Genomic DNA, 20,039 nt, shown 5'->3' with positions numbered 1-20,039 from the left:
ATATCATGTATTCATTTTTTGCAGGTTATATTTCGCACTACGGCTCTGATCCGTTCGTGGTCGCTACTCACTCAGACGAAGGCCAGGGAGCATTTGGTTACTGGATCTTTCCGCTGGGAGATGGTAGCTCGGGATATCTTCAACCGGTTTGGATGGCGATCATGTAATAGGATAGGCATCTAGTTTATCTATCTATTTATAGCCAGCCGGTTGTGGCATCTTATCTTGGCTAGTCCATGTTTCTAGCCTTTATGGCTCTGTGTGAGCTTTCTTTGTTTTCATTTTGTTTGGAGACCTTGGAACCATGTTGATACTGTTTTGGTGGTTAAGATGGTCGTATGCATCATTCTGATGCAGAGGCCGGGGAGTCCCCCTTTTTGAAAAAAAAATTTAGTGCACATCGCGAAATCATTTCTTGTTTTCGATATACACCTTGTTGGATTGAAAAGTTTCTTCCAAACAGTTAGCTTAGAAGCTCACTGCGAAACATTAATGTTTGTTCCAAGTAACTGAACAGTTGTCTTGTACATGACCGTTTAGTCATCTCTTCATGCTTGGCTCAAACGTCAGCTTCCCTGGCTGGACCTATTTCCTTTGATAATGGAACCCGACTTCACAAGCTTTGGTACGGAAAACAAAAACTTTGTAGGCAGAGTGTTATAACATCATTGCCCGAGCTAGCAGGCCACCGTTTGTAATCTATGAGGTGATTAGTTCGAGCAAGTAATGCCATTGCTGAGCTTCACGAATGACGCAGCAACGACCATGTGAGAACATGTAAACTGTCTCTAGTCCATTGCAAACAAAAATATTGCCAGCCCCGTATGGCATCGCTGGTGTTTCCACATCTATAATAGGCGAAGGACATAGCCTCCTGATAAAACTTTGAATTGTTAGGAAGACCGTCTTATTAAAAAGATGCGTGTAGCTAGGGACGACTGAGATTTAACCAAGTCTCAGTCAAGTAACATAACATGCAAGATAGAAAAAGAAAAAAAATGCATGGATATCAATATAAGATCTCACGGATATAGCATCATCTGAGACTTAACAAAATCCCAGTCGACTTAGCAAGACTGAAAAAAGATTCACCGGAATTACTCTGTCGTTAGCTAACCTCCCCCATTCTTTTTTTAGAAATGTTGCTAACCTCCCTCATTATTAATGAGTTTCTCTGTCACATTTTTTTTAAATAGCTTCTTTATCACCACCAGATTTTTTTTTCCAAACTGACGTCATAAGCACCATTTTTTACCTCTCTAACCGGGCATGGATCAATACCAGCTGGAATTTGACACTGGAAGCATGTAATTCGTAAAATTGACGCAAAATCTAGTGCAAAGCGTCACAAAATATGTGGTTGTACCGCTCACTTTGCGATCTACAAATACTTGATTCAAACTAACATTTACCATAAACTAAGTAGCACTGCTGTCAATGAAAATTAACATTTAAGGTCCACTTGCGAACGTGCTGAGCTCGCACTTCAAGCTCCTCTTTCTTAATCTCTCCTTTGCTGTCTTGTGCTTAGCGCCATTGGAGACCGGACCCAACTAATTTTTTCTGCAGCACTGCGCTATCAATGAAAATTTATGAAATTCCCGTCAAAAAGAAAATTTATGAAATCTGCTGGATAAACTAGTTCTCTCCCCATCTCTCTAGATGCTTAGAGCAGAGCAAAACCAAGATTCATGTGCTTAGCTCGCACTTCGAGCTGAGCTCCTCTTTTCTAATCTCTCCTTTGGTGTCTTGTGCTTGTATATGCATCCATAGCCTTAATTATAGCATGCACGCCATCACTACCGATCGACACAAACAAACCCCCACCAAACAGCAGACACAAGCTAAGCGAAAATGGAGGCGACGGTGCTGAGCGTCGGCAAGTCCGTGCTGAGTGGAGCGCTTAGCTACGCCCAATCCGCCCTGGCCGAGGAGGTGGCCTTGCAGCTGGGAGTACGCCGTGATCAGGCCTTCATCACGGGTGAGCTCGAGATGATGCAGGGCTTCCTGATGTGTGCACACGAGGAGGGGCGAGATGGCAGAAGCATGGTGGTCAAGATCTGGGTGAAGCAAGTCCGTGACGTGGCATACGATGTCGAGGACTGCCTCATGGACTTTGCCATCAGGTTAGATCACCAGCAGTCGTGGTGGCGTATCCCTCGAAGGCTGCTTGACCGGCGTTTCGTGGCCAAGGAAATGAAGGAGCTCAGATCCAAGGTGGAGGACATCAGCCAGAGGAATGGCCGGTACCACCTCATAAAGGAATCATCTGGGCAGCCATTGTCTACCACTGCCACCATCAGCAGTGAGGTGATACTTCACGTCGCCGAAGCAAAGACACGAGCTGCACTTCACCTGGAAGAGGAAAAGGTGGATCTTGCCGAGCTGATCGCCAGAGATGACCTTGGGCCAGCAATCGCGGTGTGGGGAGCAAGCACCGATGTTGGGGTCACATCTATCATCAGAGCTGCCTATGACAATAAACAAGTGAAAGATAAGTTTCAGTGCCGAGCCTGGGTAAGGCTGATGCATCCCTTCAATCCAAATGACCTCTTTGTCAGCTTGGTGAGGCAGTTCTACCAAGATTCATGTGAAGAATCTGGTAAAGCAAGCATGCAAGGAGGAGGAACAGCCACTGGGCTGACAGTTCTGAAGAAGATGGCAGCACCAGATCATAGTTTGGTCGATGAGTTTAATCGGTATGTGACTGAGAAGAGGTACTTGGTTGTTATTGCTGATGTGTCTACCATAGAAGAGTGGGACTGGATCAAAACATACTTCCCGAGATTGAATGGGGGCCGGATTATTGTGTCCACGCAGCAATTTGAAGTTGCAAGGCTGTGCACTGAGCAGCCTTGCACGATATCAGAGATAAAACAAATATGGTCATTCGATAAGGACTTATATGTCTTCTACCACAAGGTAACCACAAGTATACATATCTCCTCTTCGTCTTGATTTAGATAATCGAATGTAATCTTTGTCGCCCCATATATGAATTATATACGAATCAGTGCATCATTGTTTTGATTTAGGTATCTAGCAGGTAGAGTAGTTCGCCTAAATTAACTAACGTGGCTTAACTTATGTTCAGGCAGAGGCGGCTCGAATCAAAGAGGACGGCAAGGCCGAGTCCAGCTCAAATGGTGAGATCACTAGCGCTGAAGAAGCCGCTCGTGAGAAACAGCAGCATGCAGATCAGAAGCCCACTGGTGCCAGTGTAGTGGCAGCCGCTTTGGAGGAAGATCGGCTTATCGACCGGGTGGCAGCAAAAGTTAAAGTTATTGATTTCATCGATCAAGATGGCGAGGTGATCAGCATTTGTGGAATGGGTGGTCTTGGGAAAACCACTCTTGTCACAAGTCTCTACCAACAAGAACTCAGTGGAAGGTTTCAGAGGCGCGCTTGGTTAACGGTGCCGCGTCTAAACCATCAAGAATTTTACAATGATTTGTTACAGCAATTATGTGTGGATTTTCATGGAGACAAAGAAAAGCACGTCACTGAAACACAACAAGGTAACAATGGAAATGAGACACAACCAAAGAAAGAGCAAAAACCAGTTGACATTTTGGCAAAGATTTTATTGGAAAACAAATGCCTGATTGTTTTTGATGATCTATCATCGACCATGGAATGGCAATTGATAAGGAAGCTCTTGCCATCATCGAAGGACAATACCGCTAACCGGATCATTGTCACAACGCGGGAACTGAATGTTGCAATGTGTTGTTCGGAGAAAGAACGCAAAATATACAATCTCGAGCTTCTAACTAAACAGGATGCTCTCCGCCTATTTGAAAAGAAGGTACTCTATTTTACATGTGAAATAGTAGAAGCATTATATTAAGCTAATTTTTTAAGATGGTACATATTTTCTTGTCATAACATTTGTACAAATATTGTACTGGTGGGTGGACAATCCATCCTTATTTCGTAAAAGCAGTTTTTTTTGCGTGAACAGTTTTTGAATTTTTTTTTTTGCAAGATGGCTTCAATATAGACACCTTCTAAACATATTTTATTGAGAAATGCAGTTCTGTACATATTCACCTATGTTATCATATATGGCATTACAGAGTAAATTACATGAAACTATACGTGTTTTTGGTATAAAAAGTAAACACAAAACAAGTTCAGTTTTTGCTTCACTGAGGCTACATATACATTCTAGTTTGCCATGTTTCATCAATGCAAACTAGAATGTACCTCGCACGTTCAAAATGTAAGAAATAGAATTCATTCAGAGTACACTTTAACCAACTACTATGCAACAAAAACCTTATGTCGTGAGATCAGATACTTATCTACGATTTATTTTATATCACATAAAACACATATTAACGCAATATTTGTTGTTCAAAAGCTTCTCTTCTCTTAGCGAATCAAAACACACCCTACAGTTAGAACAACGAGATTATATTTTTCTTTATGGCTATGCCAAAAATTTCATGCAAATGTATATGTAGCTTTATAGTTTTATATTGTCCCATGGACACAATATTATTTACTCCCCATTCAGTGTTGGTCTTTGTGGGCTCCATATAGTGGACATTTTCAAACTCTGACCATTACTGTACTTGGATGTTTCCAAATTTTTGCTTTTAGTATAATTGGAGTCACGCTTTTTCAAACTTGTAAAAGTAATATTATTGTATAGATCTAGCAAAAGTGTTGCCTCTTAACTTATTTGCACTTGAAAGTATTCGACTGTCATAAATAGCTCCAATTGTTATTAAAAAAAGGAGATGTATGAGTTATGAAGCACACTAGAGTAACCTGATAAAGAAGGAAATCACATTTTAAACCCAAAACTATTATGCTTGGCCCGACTTAAAACCTTAAGATATGAGATCGCCCAAATCAAACTCTGGACTTCTGCAAACAATTCAAAGTGAACCCTATACCGGTTTGGAAAAGTAGTTTTGCATTTTGGGCTTTCAAAACATATAAGGATTTCCCCCGGGGAAAAAAATAAGGATTGGTGAAGGAATGATAACATACCTAAAATTGTCATTAGTCATGTCATGTGCAAAAACGACAGAGAAATTCATTTATTTTTTGTGTCTTCGTATGGAAAAATTGCGTGATGATTTTTATCCTGGTTCTTACTTTCTGGTATTCTCCACTATTTTTTACATATATTTTTGAGAGCCTCGGAATAAGAAACCGCAATTGTTATAGAGCCTAGCTAGGTGGGTCAAGAGATAATTGTGCATGCCATGATGTTGTTAAGATAAGATTTCATAAAGACCCTTATGGCCTTGTCCTATAAATGGGCCCTTGTAAGCCTACAAAATTTTAAGTCCATGTCGAATACTTTTAGTTGGTCCTATACATAAGACTTGCAATTAGGAAATAACAATAGCTAAATATGGTGTGCAGTGCTGGATCTAGTCCTCCGCAAAAAGTTATAAACCATCCCAACATTAAGCCAGTGGGGGGAGGAGGGGAGGGACGTGTTACTGATGAGGAACAATGAAAATTGGAACTAAATTGTGACAGTTAATGGTTTTATAAAGTTCGGTTTTAATTTGAACTAAAATGTAGCATTCCTTCTATCTATAAATTTTCACATTTTTTGGAAACCGTTGAAATACAAAGCACTGTCTAAAATTGGGCTAGGGTTAAAGTTAAATGATTTTACAAATTTCTGTTTTAATATGTGTGGTTTCGTAGTTCAGGATTCAAATCAGACTTGGCATCATAATTTGCAGTTTAAAATGGACTTCTTTTTTTTTTGACGCGTCAACGGCGGGCTTGCACCGGCCTGAACTTATATTGCCAAACCAAAGTTGTTACAGAAGAGAGTTACAGGAGGGGAGGGAAAGGAAGGCAAAGAGAGGAAGAAATAAAGAAGAACTAACTAAAAAATATTACAAGGGTCTAAATTCTCGCAGCCAAGTGGGACAACATAGTACTCCAGTCCCGGAGAAGCGACTGACGTTGAGTATTGCCACATCGGTGAGACCAGAGAGCAAGGTCATCCGCCGCGGCGATGGGAATGTGGTGGATGCCGAGCGTTTCATTGCGGAAGACTTTTGCATTGCGACGTTTCCAGGTGTTCCAGAGAATGACAATTATCACCGTCGAGCGCACCTTATTAGTCCTAGTGTCTCCCCACACGCCCTCCAGGTCGTTCGGGGGCCCAACGCAAAGGTTGTCCAGCTCTTCCCAGAGAGGTCAGAGAAGAGTGCAGCTAAGGAGAAGGTGGGCGATGCTTTCACAGCCACCGCAAAAAGGGCAAGCATCAGTGGTTGCGATTGATCTGCGGAGCCGTCTCTCGTTGGTGTAGACGCGGTCCTTGCGGGTGAGCCATAGGAAGATTCTGCATTTATTAGGAGCATAGTTCCTCCATATTGCCGCAGCCATCGTGTCAGGTGGGGTGTCTTGCCAGACCGCCGAGTAGACGAGTTTGGTGGATAGGCTTTTGCCCGATCCCCTGCATATCCTTGTGTTTGGAACCTGCGTATCCAAGTTCACTGAGGCTAAAAGATCACGTATAGCAACCAGTCCATTTTCCGCTACATGGGATAAACGAGGAGCTAGGTCTAGGTTTAGTTCCGGGGCAGCAAGCACCCGAGCGGCAGAGGCGGCCTGTCTGGTTGAGTGTGAGAAGAGAGCGGGGAAGGTAGCAGCTAGAGAGGTGTGGGTGTTGGGGACCCGAAGGTCATGCCAGAAGGAGGTGATAGTTCCATTGCCTACGGTTACAAAGGTTATTTCTCGGAAGAATTCCAAGCCTTTGAGGATATCACGCCAAACTGGAGTAGCCGAGGGGTTGTAGGGTTCCAAGTCATGGTGTGGGGACCAACCATACTTGTTAACAATGTAGCTAGAAGCGGTGGGGAGGCCAGAGTCATGTAGCTTGGAGAGGTGTTTCAAAAGGAGGCATAGGTTCAAGTGCTTGAGGGATGAGAAGCCTATTCCACCTTTTGAGAAGGGGGTACAGACGAGATCCCAGGCAACTTTGCATTGCCCGCCGGTTGTAGTGTCTTGCCCAGACCAGAAGAATGCCCGGCATCGTTTGTCAATCTCCTGTAGAGTTCCTGCTGGAAGAAGAAGCGTACTCATGGCGTAGATCGGGAGAGCCCGAAGAGCCGCACGGACGAGGATGGCTTGACCCGCTAAAGAGAGGAGGAGCCCGTGCCATCCGGCAAGACGCCGGTCAATTTGAATCTCAGCAAACACATACTTACCCATTGGACTCACACAGATATTAAGTATCACACACGGTGTCAACCCTAAGTCCAAACCTGCTGTGTAGAAACGAACATTCCTCCGACAACTAGGCCACATAACCATCTTCCCGTGTTGGATAGTGAAGAACACTACACGTGAAAATTGTATACTTGAAACTATAAATGCCAACAAATGCTTGTAAAGAAATAGCATTTCTTCTCTTAAAAAGGAATTGTATTTGTATGTAGTGAGTACTTCATTAGTGTTTACAACTTAACATGGCGATGGATGACAATTACATAATGAATTGTATATAAGCAGGCCAAAGTAAGAATAAATTGCATTCGAAATGCTATATCGCCTGACCTGGTTTTCTAAATCATATGAATAACAGGTATTCAAGGATATCGAAGAGAGGGAAAGTTATGCTCATATTCCGGGCCTGGCTGAGCAAGCAAATCTTATATTGAAGAAGTGTGACGGCCTCCCTCTTGCTATATCCACCATAGGTAGCTTCCTGGCAACCAAACCTAAAACTGCTATAGAGTGGAGGAATTTGAACAAACACATCAACGCAGAGCTAGAGATGAATAAAGAGCTTGAGATGATACAGACAGTCCTTGCTTCAAGTTACGAAGGTTTACCTTATTATCTCAAGGTTTGCTTCTTGTATTTATCCATTTTTCCTGAAGATCACCGCATCAGATGGTCTCGTTTGGTGAGGCGCTGGATTGCAGAGGGGTATTCGAGGCGAATACGCGACAAGACTGCAGTTGAAACCGGGAACAGCTACATCACCGAGCTTATCAATAGGAGTATGGTCCGACCATTACAAGGAGATGGGATTGCAAGTGGGAGGAAAGGTTTCTTGGACGTCCATGATCTCATCCGTGACATTGCAATCTCAAAGGCAACAGAGGAAAGTCTTGTTTTTACACTGGATGAAGGATGTGATTTAAACACCCAAGGCAAAATCCGTCACCTTGCTGTAAGCAGCAGGTGGAAAAGAGATAAAGATGCATTTGAGAGTACACTGGACTTGTCTCACTTAAGATCATTAACAGTATTTGGAAGATTGGAGGCATTTTTCATTTCTGATAAGATGAAATTACTCCGAATACTGGACTTGGAAGACACAAAGGGTCTGACAGATCAACACCTCCATCAGATTGGGAAGCTTGTTCACCTAATCTACCTTTCTCTGCGAGGATGTGATGGAAACTTGCGCCTGCCAGATTCACTGGGTAATCTGAGGCATCTTCAGACACTGGATGTAAGAGATGTACGCATAATAAATCTGCCAAGAACAATTATCAAGCTTGACAAGTTACGTTATCTCCTTGTGGGCTTTGTACCACGGAATGATTACAAGGAAACAGGAGAATGGGTTTGCATGGAACACATACGGTGGGCGCATGACTTCTTGGATGAAAGCTTCGAGCACATCAGGGCCATCCTCTGGAATGTACATCGCGCCATCCTTTACCGAATACGTCGCGGCGGTCTCTGCATCAGAGTCCGCGTCCTCTGCTTCTGCTGTCTGTTGCTTTTACTTTTTTCACCATTTTGGTTACCAGTTTGCCTCTGCTACTTGATGTTTCTCCCTGGGCGTTTCTTATGGGTGCTTGCAAGAGATGGTTGTGCCGGGGTGCCTGCTTACTTTATGGGGATAGATCCATCTGGTGTCAAATTCCCAAGAGGAACCAGGAACCTCAAGTCTCTGCACACAGTGGGTGTTGTCAATATTGATGGGGAAAATGCCATTCTTAAAGAGCTTCAAGATCTTACCGAGTTGCGTAAGTTAAGAGTGACTGGTCTGAATAAGAAAAATCGCAGAAGCTTCTGTTCGGCCATTGCCAATCTCAAATTCCTGGAATCCTTGTTTGTGCGGTCAGAAGGGAATCCTGGTCTATCTGACTTCTTGGATGGCCTGTCTGAGCCTCCAAATAACCTTCAAAGCCTCAAGTTGTACGGCAACTTGGTCAAACTGCCGGCATGGGTCGAAAAGCTCACAAATCTCGTGAAGATGGAGCTACGGAGCAGCTGCTTATCTGGGGAGGAGGTTGGTACCACGCTGCAAGTCCTTGGCAAGCTACCAAACCTAGCAATCTTACGTCTGCTGAGGGGGTCGTTCGAGGGTCAAGAGCTGTGTTTCAACTTCCATGACAATGCATTCCCGAGCCTCAAGGTGCTGGAGCTGGGTCTCCTGCGTGGCATCAAATTGGTCAAGTTTGAAGGCACCGCAGCGACCAATAAGATTGAGCTGCTGCATGTGGATTTTAATTCGTCTTACCCTATGGAAGAAGCTTCGATGTTTTCTGGGCTACCATCCTTGCCAAGCCTAAAGGAAGTCGTACTCAGCCATGCCACTAAACGTTTTATGGATGGATTGCGAGCCCAGTTTGCTGGGAAGACAAACCAACCCATTCTGAAGATCAAGAGTCAATTGGATTGATTCAAGCTGCTGTCTTTTCCCTGCGCGTACTGTTCTCCCTCCCATTATTAGGAGTTTCCTCTCATCACCCAGTCTGTAAGACCTCAACAGGTTCACTTGTTTATTAATGTGTCAAAAATAATTAGCCTGCTCTGTTCAGCACTTTCAGATATAATGTGGCACGGCCCTGGTGTTGGTTGCTGCTCACAGATTTATCTGGGTGAATTGGATGAGCACTATTTATGTTTTCCTTTGTAAACATACTGATGACATTACATGCTTCCTGCTTTATGGGAATAGCTAATAAATATCCAAGTGTTTTTCACCTCGGATTTTCATACAAGCATCATGCATATATGCTTCCTTACCTGATTGGACTTCAGTTGTACTAATAAGCTCTGGACTTGTTGTCGAGCCTTTCAACTTATCCGGCAACTCTGTCTGTTCCCCACGAAGCCAAGCCAGCTGCCAGCCAGGAGATGACACTTGCAACAATCAAATGGACCCTGGACTTGTCCAGGGCATTATCAAGACCAGAGGACTTCTTGAATCCGCAGCTTCAGTCGAGGTGAGCTGCAGTACACACCACAGCCAACAAATCTTGCATAATTATCAGTAATAAAGTGTATGTCCTCATGCAGTGCAGGCAAGCATTCTTTTACCAGTCCTAACTAAGCGATGCATAAATCTGGAAGCAGTGGCAGAAGCACATCTTCAAGAAAAGAAAACGTAATGCGGCCGAACTCGGCCGGGCAGCACGCGTGGGTTCGCTACAAACCTCCAACATTGAAATGGCATCTACTCCCTCTGTTCCTAAAAGTGTTATTCTCTCCTCCCCAAGAGCATACATCACCCAGAGACAAAGCTAGGCGAGAATAACACTTTTGGGTAGGTCTCATGACTTTGCCCATAGAGCGTGGTCACCGCTGCTCACAACCTCCCCCTAATGGGCCAGCCCAGGAGCATGGGCTCTTTTTTTACTTCTATTTTTTTTCTTGGTTGGTTTTCTACCTAGGCTTTTTTCTAGTCGATTTTTATCTAAAAAAATGCTGCAAAATTCAACCAAAATGTCTGCAAATTCAAAAACGTTCATGAATTAAAAAATGATCACTAAATTCAAAAAATAATCATGAATGCACACAACATTCGCAAATTCCAAAACAATCACGAATTCAAAAAACTCCATAATTTAGAAAACTATTCTTGAAATTTAAAATAATTCATGGGTTTTAAAAAGGTATGCAACTGAAAAAAAAATGTTAATGAAAATTTTGATTGTAAATTCCAAACATTTTATGAAAAACACACACGAATTTGTAAAATGTGAATTTTTATGTTTTGTCAACAATTGTTGAAATTCCGACCATATTCTACAAAAAGCGGGCATATTTTGAAACTATGAACCTTTTTCAAACCTGAACAGTTTTTCAAAAAGCAAACAATTTCCAACACTTCAAAAGGTATTTAAATATTTTGAAACATGTGGTCTTCAAAAAATATAAATATTAAAATGAAACAGGAAACAAAAGAAACATGAAAAGAAAAAAGAAAAAAAAAGTTCTCGCTGCTTACCTGAGTATTAGCCCACGTCAGTCAAGGAGTGAGCGAGCGCTAGGCGCCTGAAGACCTCAAACCTGGGCCGGCCCATTTAGCTACTTTTTCGCTAGGTGCCTGTTAATGCGCATTTCGCAAACGGGCGGCTGAAGACCTCCAACCTGGCCCAGCCTACTTAGCTATTTTTTCTGTTTAAAAAGGAAATACAAACGCGTGCGTGGAGAGTTGAAACAGGGATCTTTTGTCCGCAGTAAACTGTACTAACCACCCAACCAGAACGCTTTGTTATAATCACTTCTCCCTTTTCTTCTTCTTCTTATTTTTCTCTTTGTTTTTTCTACTTAAATTTCATGAACTTTTCCACAATCAGTGAAGGTTTTTATAAAACGACGAACTTTTCAAATATATGACCCTTTTACACAATTTGATGGACTTTTGTTCAAAATTTATGAATTTTAGAGAAAGTACTACAAAATGGATGAACTTTTTTCAAAATAAATGAACCTTCTTTCAAAAAACGTTGAACTTTTTTTAAGTTTGATGAAAATTTTCAAATTCGATATTTTTTTACAACATTTGATGATTTTTTTTCAAATTTATGAACTGTTTTCAGAAACATTGATATTTTTAAGAAACTGATGAACTTTTTTTTCAAGTTCATGAAGTTTTTTTCAAAATCGATCAACTTTTTTGAATTAACGTTTTTTTTCCTTTTTGCAATGTTATCCTGCATTTTCTGGTTTTTGTTCTCAAAGGTGAACGTTTACATGGGGTGGCCCACCAGGCCAGCACGTGAGCAGCAGGCAGCTTCCCTCCTGACGCTTGATGCACCGAATAGAAGATCGCGAACTCCTATTGGGCGCAAATAGCACCGTTTAAAGGCCTGTGCATACACGGCGCACACGCTCGAACTATCATGCCGGCCCATGTAAATTACATAGCTTCGGGTACTTTCCGGTTTCGGAAAGATTTTTGAAGCTTTCGGTCGTTTCTTTGTGGGAATTTTTTATTTCCTTTATTGTTTCTCTTTTGTAATTTTTTTCTTTATTATTCCTATTCATATTTTAATACATTTTTAAAATTCCTTAAGAAAATCTTGAAATTTTTAAAAATCACAAATGTCTTTCAAGATTCGTGAACCTTTTTCAAATTTATGAACATTCTGTATAACTTCAAGAACCTTTTTAAGTGCGTGGAGTTTTTCCATAATAAACCAATGTTTTTAAATTGCGTGAACTTTTAGTTCAACTCCGCGAACTTTCTAGAATAGTGGAAAATTTTCAAATGATGAAAAATTAATAAAAACTGTGAACTTTTTTCAAATTCTTGAACAGTTTTCATATACACGAACATTTTATTCAAGTTCGTGAACTTTTCTAAAAAATTGCGAAACTTTTCAAATTCAGCAACTTTTTCCCAATTCATGAACGTTCTTCAAATGCACGAACTTTGATTCAGGTCTGTAATCTTTTTTCTGTTATAAATTTTTTTCAAATTCATGAAATATTTTCGTATTTTAAAACCTTTTTTAAAATTCATGCACTTTTTTTCTAATTCATGACCTATTTTTCAAGCCCAAAATATTTTTGATTTCAGCAAAATTTCAAATACCAACATAGTGTTTGCATTTGCGTTTGCGTCGCACGCCCCCCCCCCCCCCCCCTCCCACTCCCTTGTATATGAATGTTCCATATCATGTACGTTTACCAAGTGGTCCACTTAGTAAACTACCAATGAAAATTGCAATCATATCATTTGCGTTTGTTTTGGCTAGTAATGAGACAAAACAGCCCCTCGACTCTGGCGCCCCACTTGACGTGCCTATCAGGCTGGTCATAGTGGGGAGTAACTTATTCTAGTGTCATGTATATGACACTAGTCTAAGTTACTACCTCCATAATGCAAAGTAATATAATAGTAGTGTCATAGATGGCTTCATTTATTAGCTTGTAGACTCATACTTTTTCGGAAAACGCTATGTTACAGTAACATATTATGTTACTCTAAGGGCATCTTCAATGGTTGTAAGATAGTTGTTGGTAAACTTTGCCACATAGGATTTTTGATGATGTGTCATACAATAAATAAGGGAAGAGAGGAAGGTTGTATGTACATGAACCAACACCCCTTACACAAGCTCCAATAGAATGAGAGAGCACCTTATTTATTATCTCACATCCTATTCGGCAAACTAGATACAACCCATTGTAGTTGTTGTATGTTAAGGTGTTGGTCGATGACATGACATATTTTATCAACAAGCTAATATACAAACAATTGGAGATGCCCTAAACACCTCTCTCCTCATTGACTATATGCCACATAAGCAAAAAAAAATGGAGTGCGTTATGTTACTACCTAAGTTACTCCCACTATAACTAGCCTCAAGGGATGGAGCGTTGAGTCAAGTGCACGTATTTCTATTACTGTATTATTTTTATCATTACTTTAATATCTACATTTTCGTAATGTAAATATTTTTTTATTAAAATCTTAATGAGCATTAATGGCTCGTTTAAAAATGTTTCATGCAGTGTAAAAAATATTTCTGCACAACTTTAAAGAAATGTCAACAACATTTTAAAAACTATTCATGACATTCAGCAAGAAGTTCATAGAATATGAAAAAATGTTTTCATAATTCAAAACCAATTTTTCGCATCATTCAAAGAAATGTTCATGTGTTCCAAACATATGTATGTGACATTTTAAAAAAATGTAAAAAATTTATTTGTGGTATACAAAAAATGATTTATTCCATTGGAAAAACATTGAAAATAAATAAGTGTAGAAATAAAAAATTCATCATATTTTTAATTTTTAAGTAGTTTAAAAAATGCTTAGTTCCATTAAAAAGTGTTAAACATGTATTTGAAAAATGCTTACATGCATTTAAAAACTGTTAGTAAAAATGTATTTGAATGTAATGTGTGTCGTATACTTAAAAAATGTGCAACGTATATCAAAACAATGATCAACATGTAGACTAATAATATACAATGCCTATTGAAAAAATAGAAAAGTGTTTATAAAAAAGCAAAAGGGGGAAATGAAAAAGTAAAATCGGTGAAGAAACACAGGAAAACAAAAGAGAGCAATTGACAATGCGAATACAAATGAAAAAAAACGAAGAAAACCTTTACAAACAGCAAAAGGAATAAAAAGGAAGAAGAAGAAAAACCTGCTCAGACGAGCTACAGTTTGGGCACAACCCGTTATCTGTTCGCGAGATGCAAGGCATACGTAGTGTGCAACTGTTTGTCAGTTTCTGATCGGCAAACTAGATCGCTCGGACGCGCACTTGAGAGACAGAGAGAGGGGGGGGGGGGGGGGTGAAAGGAACTCCTAAAGATCGAATGCCAACAAATTTGCAACATTTATGTAACATTTGATGCAATATGTGCGGTCTGCAACACATTGTTTGAAGATTGTGACTATTTGTTCCCAAGGGAAACAAAGTGAAGAAGCTACGGTGCGCTTTTGCTAACTGATGATGTTCGGCGTGAGCTCCTGGGCCGACAATCAGAAGTTAGATGTGCTCCATTTGGTGCTCTCATTGGCGTATGAAAAAATGATGAACACTATCACACCCCTTTGGTGCCATTGCAAAAAAGGAAACAATGCAAACCGAGGAGAACAAAATTTGTTTGTTGATAAGATCATTTTTTTTATCCGGAGTTACACCAATGAAAGGAAGGAACTCCTTCGGAGTAGACCGATTCAGTAGGCGCAACCAAGTGGCAGCAACTTCCCTACCGTTGGATTAGATGAACCTGGCAAGTGCTTTTGGTAGCACATCAATGAAAGAAGGTTGGAAATCAACAGGGAGAGTTCATGAAGGTGTCACCTTTTTTGAGGTATTGTGCTTACATGTGCACGTGAGGGCCTACATGTTGAAGTGAACTCTTTGAACCGGTCGATTCACATTGTAGAACAAATGGGAATCGAGTGACCCCTTCTACCCCTAACTATCTCGTCCTCCTTTGCGTAATCCCCGGTGATGGCTAGAACCAAGCGCCGCTTGGGGGCGGCTTCGGGGATGCTAAATAGTTACTAACGCTATAATCATATATTACCATATGGTGTATATGCCTCATGTTTGTAATAAGTCGGCTTATAGTCCAATGGTGAAAACGAAACCCCCGGGATCTCGTGTCGCACCTCACGAGCGACACGAGGGTGACCGAACCCAAGCCCCATTCCCGCGGCCACCCGAGGCGCTTGCTGGCACTACCGCGCATTTGCCGGTGAAGGTAGCGACGAGGCTCCGGTGCTCCGCGCCTTTGTAGACGGCTTAGGATCCTAGAGTAGCGGCCCTGATTGAAGAGGGTGGCGTCAATCTTGTCTGGCGGATGGTGCCACTGGTGTCGCCGTCCCTACCGGCCATGTGAGCGGTCGCGGGGCGGTCGAGGATCATCGCGGCTGCGGGATGCGCCATCGGCCTCGGCTGCTCCGCTTCCTGGTCTCCTCTTCCTCGTCATGTCCTCCCTTGCTGATCTGGTCAATGCTCTTCCTGGGCCGCCAGATCTTACACATCAAGGTAGAGTGGTGGACGTCCTGGAATAGGGGAAACCCCTGGCCAACCTTGCATCGACCTCGATGACGGTGGCGCCCAGTGCCGATCTTCCTCCTGAGGGCGTGTCAGGCTTTCTTGTCCGCCCCCCTCTCCCACGACCCTAGGTGAAAGCCTTGACCTTGCTGGACGAACAACGGTGGCGTTGTGGTGTGCCGATCCTCCTTGGAGGCATCGCTCAAGGTAAGGTGGAGTTGTGGTGTCATGGCATGGCGTTTGGTGGCGGCGGCGCTGTATTGCTCTCCGAGATGACGACTATGTTGGTGGCGAGGTGGTTCTCCTGCAATCCTTTAGGGGCTCCTTGTCTTGTTTGGCTCTGGGAAGCCGGCAAGTGGACAGTGTCCATGTGTTGTGGCACGGGTCGGACGTAGGGGAGGTTGGGTCTCCCCTCCGCCATTGGCTCGGGTCAGTGGGCATCTAAGCCGACATTCTTCTCCACGCATCCCTGTTCTTCTCGGACATCCCATTTGTTGTCTACTCGTTGTGGTTGCACAACTATGCTAGTTTATCGCGAGCTCTCCGGCTGCTTGTTCCTGGTTTCGCTGTGGTGGTGCCTTGCTCGCTATTGCTCTGCTCTATAGTTCTTGATCGTGAGCGAGCTCTGCCAGTTATCTTTCAGTTCTTTCTTCAAGCTTTTGCCTTTGTAATTAGCATGGTCGTACCCTAGCCGGTTGATGGCTTCATTCATTTGAAGTCGGGCTTTATGCCTTTTCTTTAAAAAATCGTTTGATGGCACTAGGTGTGGCGCAACCTTAAGGGTGTGTGGCAAAAGAACACCCAGCCTACCGGCCCACATGAAAGTATTTGGTGTACATCCAAACAGTTTTCTTTCTGTACATAAGAAGTTTTTGTCTTTTTTGCCATGGATACGTTTTCTTGTAATTTTTCACGAATTTTCACATCAAAGTGGATTCGGCGCCCAGGTTTTCATACCCCCAAACCCCAGAATATGTATGATATTTCCCAATAGTTTTTTGAACTTAATGTTCATATAGGGGTGTGAAGCACCCAGGTGCTACAAATCCTCTTCCTACCGAGGGGGTGGGGGATACACAGGAGCACATAGTTGCTCCACCCCCTATACAGAAATTAAATTAAAAAATACCAGGAAAATTCAAAAAAATTAGAATCTTGGATCTCAAACTTAGGTGCCGAGGGAATAGAAGTTTCATAGAAAAATACCAGGAAATGCATCCAAGTCTGAACTAAAATTCATCCAAGAAGTTTCTTTTGTATGCATAAGAATTTTGACTTTTTTTTGCCACGAATACGTTTTTGGTATTTTTTCACGAAATTAGACATGAAAATAGATTGGGCGCAGAGGTTTCATGTCCCAAAACCCTAGATTTTTTTTGAAATTTTCCAATGTTTTTTTTGAACTTAATGTTCATATAGGGGTGTGGAGCACCCACCTCTTGCGTGTACCGGGGCTTATGGTGTGCGCGGCACCCAACTCCCATAAATGCTTTTAAAAGGTTCAAAGAATTGTTGAACAAATATGACATTGATAATACAAGCATGTATCATGTCACAATACTCTAAATCCAAATTGTAACACAGGTCAAGAAAAAAGAGACAAAATCAACAGTAAACAGTACGCAATGTAAGCCGCACTTCATATTGGGTCATTATCGATATTGTTAACAAATTTATCATTTCTGTTTCTTTAGCTATGTTTCAAATTTTGATTTGAAATTTTATGATCTGTTCGGTTCTTGTGTATCTCCCCGCAAAAAAGGAAACGTTATTGTGTATCCCTGTCATATTTTTGATATATTTCTTTGCAACTTTTAATAAAACTATCTACGGGTCTTATGTGCACCACAAGCCCCGTGTAACGGGTCCGGCTTATGGTCTCCGTAAAAAAATGCCGCTGCGCACACGATTTTGGATAACAAGCCCATCAAGCCGTCCATGCATGGCAACAAAACGGCCCGGACCACACGATACTGGTACAACGCTCAGCCACCACCCTTGGATCAAACGTGGGAAGCAAATCTAACGACGCAAAGCTGATGGAGTGCCAACATTCCATCAGTCCAGAAAAACAATCTTCCAATACGATTTCATCAAATCAAAATCAAAAGGTAAAAAAGGGATGAACACACTAACACACTCATACACGCCATAACGAATACTCAACATAATACCAGTATTCATGAATGTAATGTACTATTTTTTTATTGTAATTTAAAATTAATAATGTTGGCTAATTGCCAACAGACGATACAACTTAGCTGGAGTTCTACCACCACTATACTACTAGTATACTACCACCGGCACGACCTCGCGCAGCTCGTCCATGGAAAATCCACCTCGCAAAATTCCAAGCCCAACCAAAATGGCGTCGCACTCTTGATCCAGCACGGGGGTGCCGCCACCAGCACGCCTCAACTGGAAAAAAATCTCGACTTTGCGCGCTGGCCGTTGTTGTGGCCCCGCCGCGCCCTATCCTTATCCTTGCCGCCGCGCCCTGCCCGCCGCGGCCTTGGCCCGCCGGATCTCCTGCCGCCGCCGCCGCGCCGCCTTGTGCTGCATCTGCATCAGCTGCTGCTGCTGGTTCTGGTGGTGGTGCCCTCGGTGGACCCACGGCGCCGCCGCCAGAGCGGCGGTCTGCGGCGGCCTGCCCTCCTCGGCGTCGGCCTCCGCCGGCTCGTTGAGGTCCAGCGCCGGCCGGTCGGCGGCGCGCGGCTGAAGCTTCCATCTCCGCTGCCCCTCCTCCTCCTCCTCCGGCCGGTGCCGCTTCTTGTGCTGCAGAAGAGAGACACGTGGCGCCCGCGTTAGCCTCGCTTGCCAAGTTCGCGCGATACGGTTAGCGGGCGACACGAGGCCCCCAATCCGTCCCATCCAGGAAAGGAAGCCGCGGAAAACAGGAAAGAACTTGGCGTGGTCAATGGCGGATTGAATCGGGGAGTCCACCTCTCTCCAAACCGACGAGAGATTGCACCGCGAGCAAAACAGAAATCACTGTACACTAACAACGAACCGGATCGAACGAACGAACGACTGGTCCGAGCAGAGATTCATAGGAGGAAACAGGGGGAGAGCTCATCACCTTGCTCTGGTGAATCTGCTTGAGGCTGTCGTTGGTGCTCCGCGAGGTGTGCAGCCGGGCCCTGAAGTCCTCGATTTGCTGTTGGATTCACCACAGTGAGCGGGGAACAGTGTTAGAGGAACAGTGCCGCCGATTCCCGATCAAGACGGCTGAATAAATCGAGATTATTTCAAAACAAATCGCCGGAGCTCATCGGCCAATCCAATCCATGGGCGCGGAGGAGGGCGCGTGACGAGATCGGCAATGATTCCCCACGTAATTCGACAAAAAAGAGACAGCTCGAAGGAGGAGGAAAAGAAAAGGCGGAGGCCGTCACGGACCTTCAGGAGACGGGCGTTCTCGTGGGACAAGCTCGCGACCACGCCGCGCTGCTCCTGCTCCCACTGAACAGAGGCAGAGGAGGATGAACACGTCAACGAGGAGCACGAAATCGGAATCGAGGCGGGCTGGATTGGCGGAGGGAGGCGGGCGGGCGCAGATCTCGCGGCCCGGCGGCTCACCTTGTCCTGCGCGCAGGCCTTGGCCGCGTCCTCCGTGGCCGCCGCGGCGGCGGCCTCGGCGTGCTCGTCGTCCTCGGGGAAGGCGAGCGGGGTGTCCGGGCTGGCGACGCCCTCGCTCCTGCCGTCATCACCGGCCGCCGCGGGCTTCTCGGCCGGCGCCGCCGCAACGGCCCTCCGCGGCCGGCGCCGGCCCCACGAGGGGATCTCCGGCCGCGCCTGCTGCTGCTGCTTCTCCTGCTGGCGGCGGCGGCGGTTGCAGGCCCGCACGATGGACGGCAGGTCCGCGAGAATGGCGGCCACCTCGAGCTCGCGCTCGCTGAACTCCCCCTCCCGCGCCGCGGCCGCCATGGATCTCGGCGAGCGAGCGAGCGAGGGGCCGGGTCTTGGGTGGGTTCTGCGCGGGCGTGCGGGCGGGCGGGCGATGGCGAGAGCAGGGGAGGAGGCGGAGGATTGGCCCGGCTGTTTTGGTTTAATAGCGAGGAAGCGCAGCGGGGCGGGGCGGGGGCGCCCCGTGCCGCCACGTGGCGCGGCGCGCGCGGGGATGAGGGGGCGCCGCGTGGGGCGGATGACAGGTGGGGCCCGGCCCGGCGCGCGGTGCGTATGACGGGCGGGCCCTGGCGTGCGGGGTGGGGGGGTTTGTGGTGGTTTGGTGGGTTTGTTGCCTCCTCCACGCCGCCAGATTTTTAGGCACTCTTGCCTCTCCGCCTGTCTTTCCTCCTTCTCCTCCTCTTCTCCTTCGACGTG

At 44.3% G+C, this 20,039-nt stretch overlaps 2 protein-coding genes across 3 annotated transcripts; one reads left to right on the top strand and one right to left on the bottom strand.

The window, feature by feature from the left end:
• Positions 1–1,549: 1,549 nt before the first annotated feature.
• On the top strand, positions 1,550–9,894 carry LOC125515390 (disease resistance protein Pik-2). Its single transcript, XM_048680856.2, has 3 exons — positions 1,550–2,922; positions 3,095–3,808; positions 7,574–9,894. The coding sequence occupies exons 1-3, from the start codon at positions 1,855–1,857 to the stop codon at positions 9,632–9,634; spliced, it is 3,843 nt and encodes a 1,280-aa protein (XP_048536813.2). The 5' UTR covers positions 1,550–1,854; the 3' UTR covers positions 9,635–9,894.
• An 8,005-nt stretch (positions 9,895–17,899) lies between these two features.
• On the bottom strand, positions 17,900–19,745 carry LOC125515189 (uncharacterized). 2 transcript variants are annotated; one of them, XM_048680627.2, is made up of 4 exons: positions 19,296–19,743; positions 19,116–19,178; positions 18,796–18,873; positions 17,900–18,491 (listed from the first exon to the last, which is right to left on the bottom strand). In XM_048680627.2, the coding sequence occupies exons 1-4, from the start codon at positions 19,641–19,643 to the stop codon at positions 18,195–18,197; spliced, it is 786 nt and encodes a 261-aa protein (XP_048536584.2). In that variant the 5' UTR covers positions 19,644–19,743; the 3' UTR covers positions 17,900–18,194. The 2 variants fall into 2 exon arrangements, with proteins under 2 accessions (XP_048536584.2, XP_087387347.1); XM_087531221.1 differs by having other exon boundaries at positions 19,116–19,745.
• Positions 19,746–20,039: the final 294 nt, after the last annotated feature.

This window comes from Triticum urartu, chromosome 6A (genome assembly GCF_056163025.1).
Source record: "Triticum urartu cultivar PI428250 chromosome 6A, HENAU_Tu73, whole genome shotgun sequence".
NCBI classification, from domain to species: Eukaryota; Viridiplantae; Streptophyta; class Magnoliopsida; order Poales; family Poaceae; genus Triticum; species Triticum urartu.
This window is presented reverse-complemented; position numbering and strand designations above follow the sequence as displayed.

Coding starts and splice junctions, on each gene's coding strand:
- LOC125515390 (XM_048680856.2), top strand. CDS start 1,855: ATGGAGGCGACGGTGCTGAGCGTCGGCAAGTCCGTGCTGAGTGGAGCG. Junction 2,923..3,094: donor TATATGTCTTCTACCACAAG/GTAACCACAAGT, acceptor ACTTATGTTCAG/GCAGAGGCGGCTCGAATCAA. Junction 3,809..7,573: donor TCCGCCTATTTGAAAAGAAG/GTACTCTATTTT, acceptor TATGAATAACAG/GTATTCAAGGATATCGAAGA.
- LOC125515189 (XM_087531221.1), bottom strand. CDS start 19,643: ATGGCGGCCGCGGCGCGGGAGGGGGAGTTCAGCGAGCGCGAGCTCGAG. Junction 18,874..19,115: donor AGAACGCCCGTCTCCTGAAG/GTCCGTGACGGC, acceptor TGAATCCAACAG/CAAATCGAGGACTTCAGGGC. Junction 18,492..18,795: donor AGCAGATTCACCAGAGCAAG/GTGATGAGCTCT, acceptor TCTCTTCTGCAG/CACAAGAAGCGGCACCGGCC.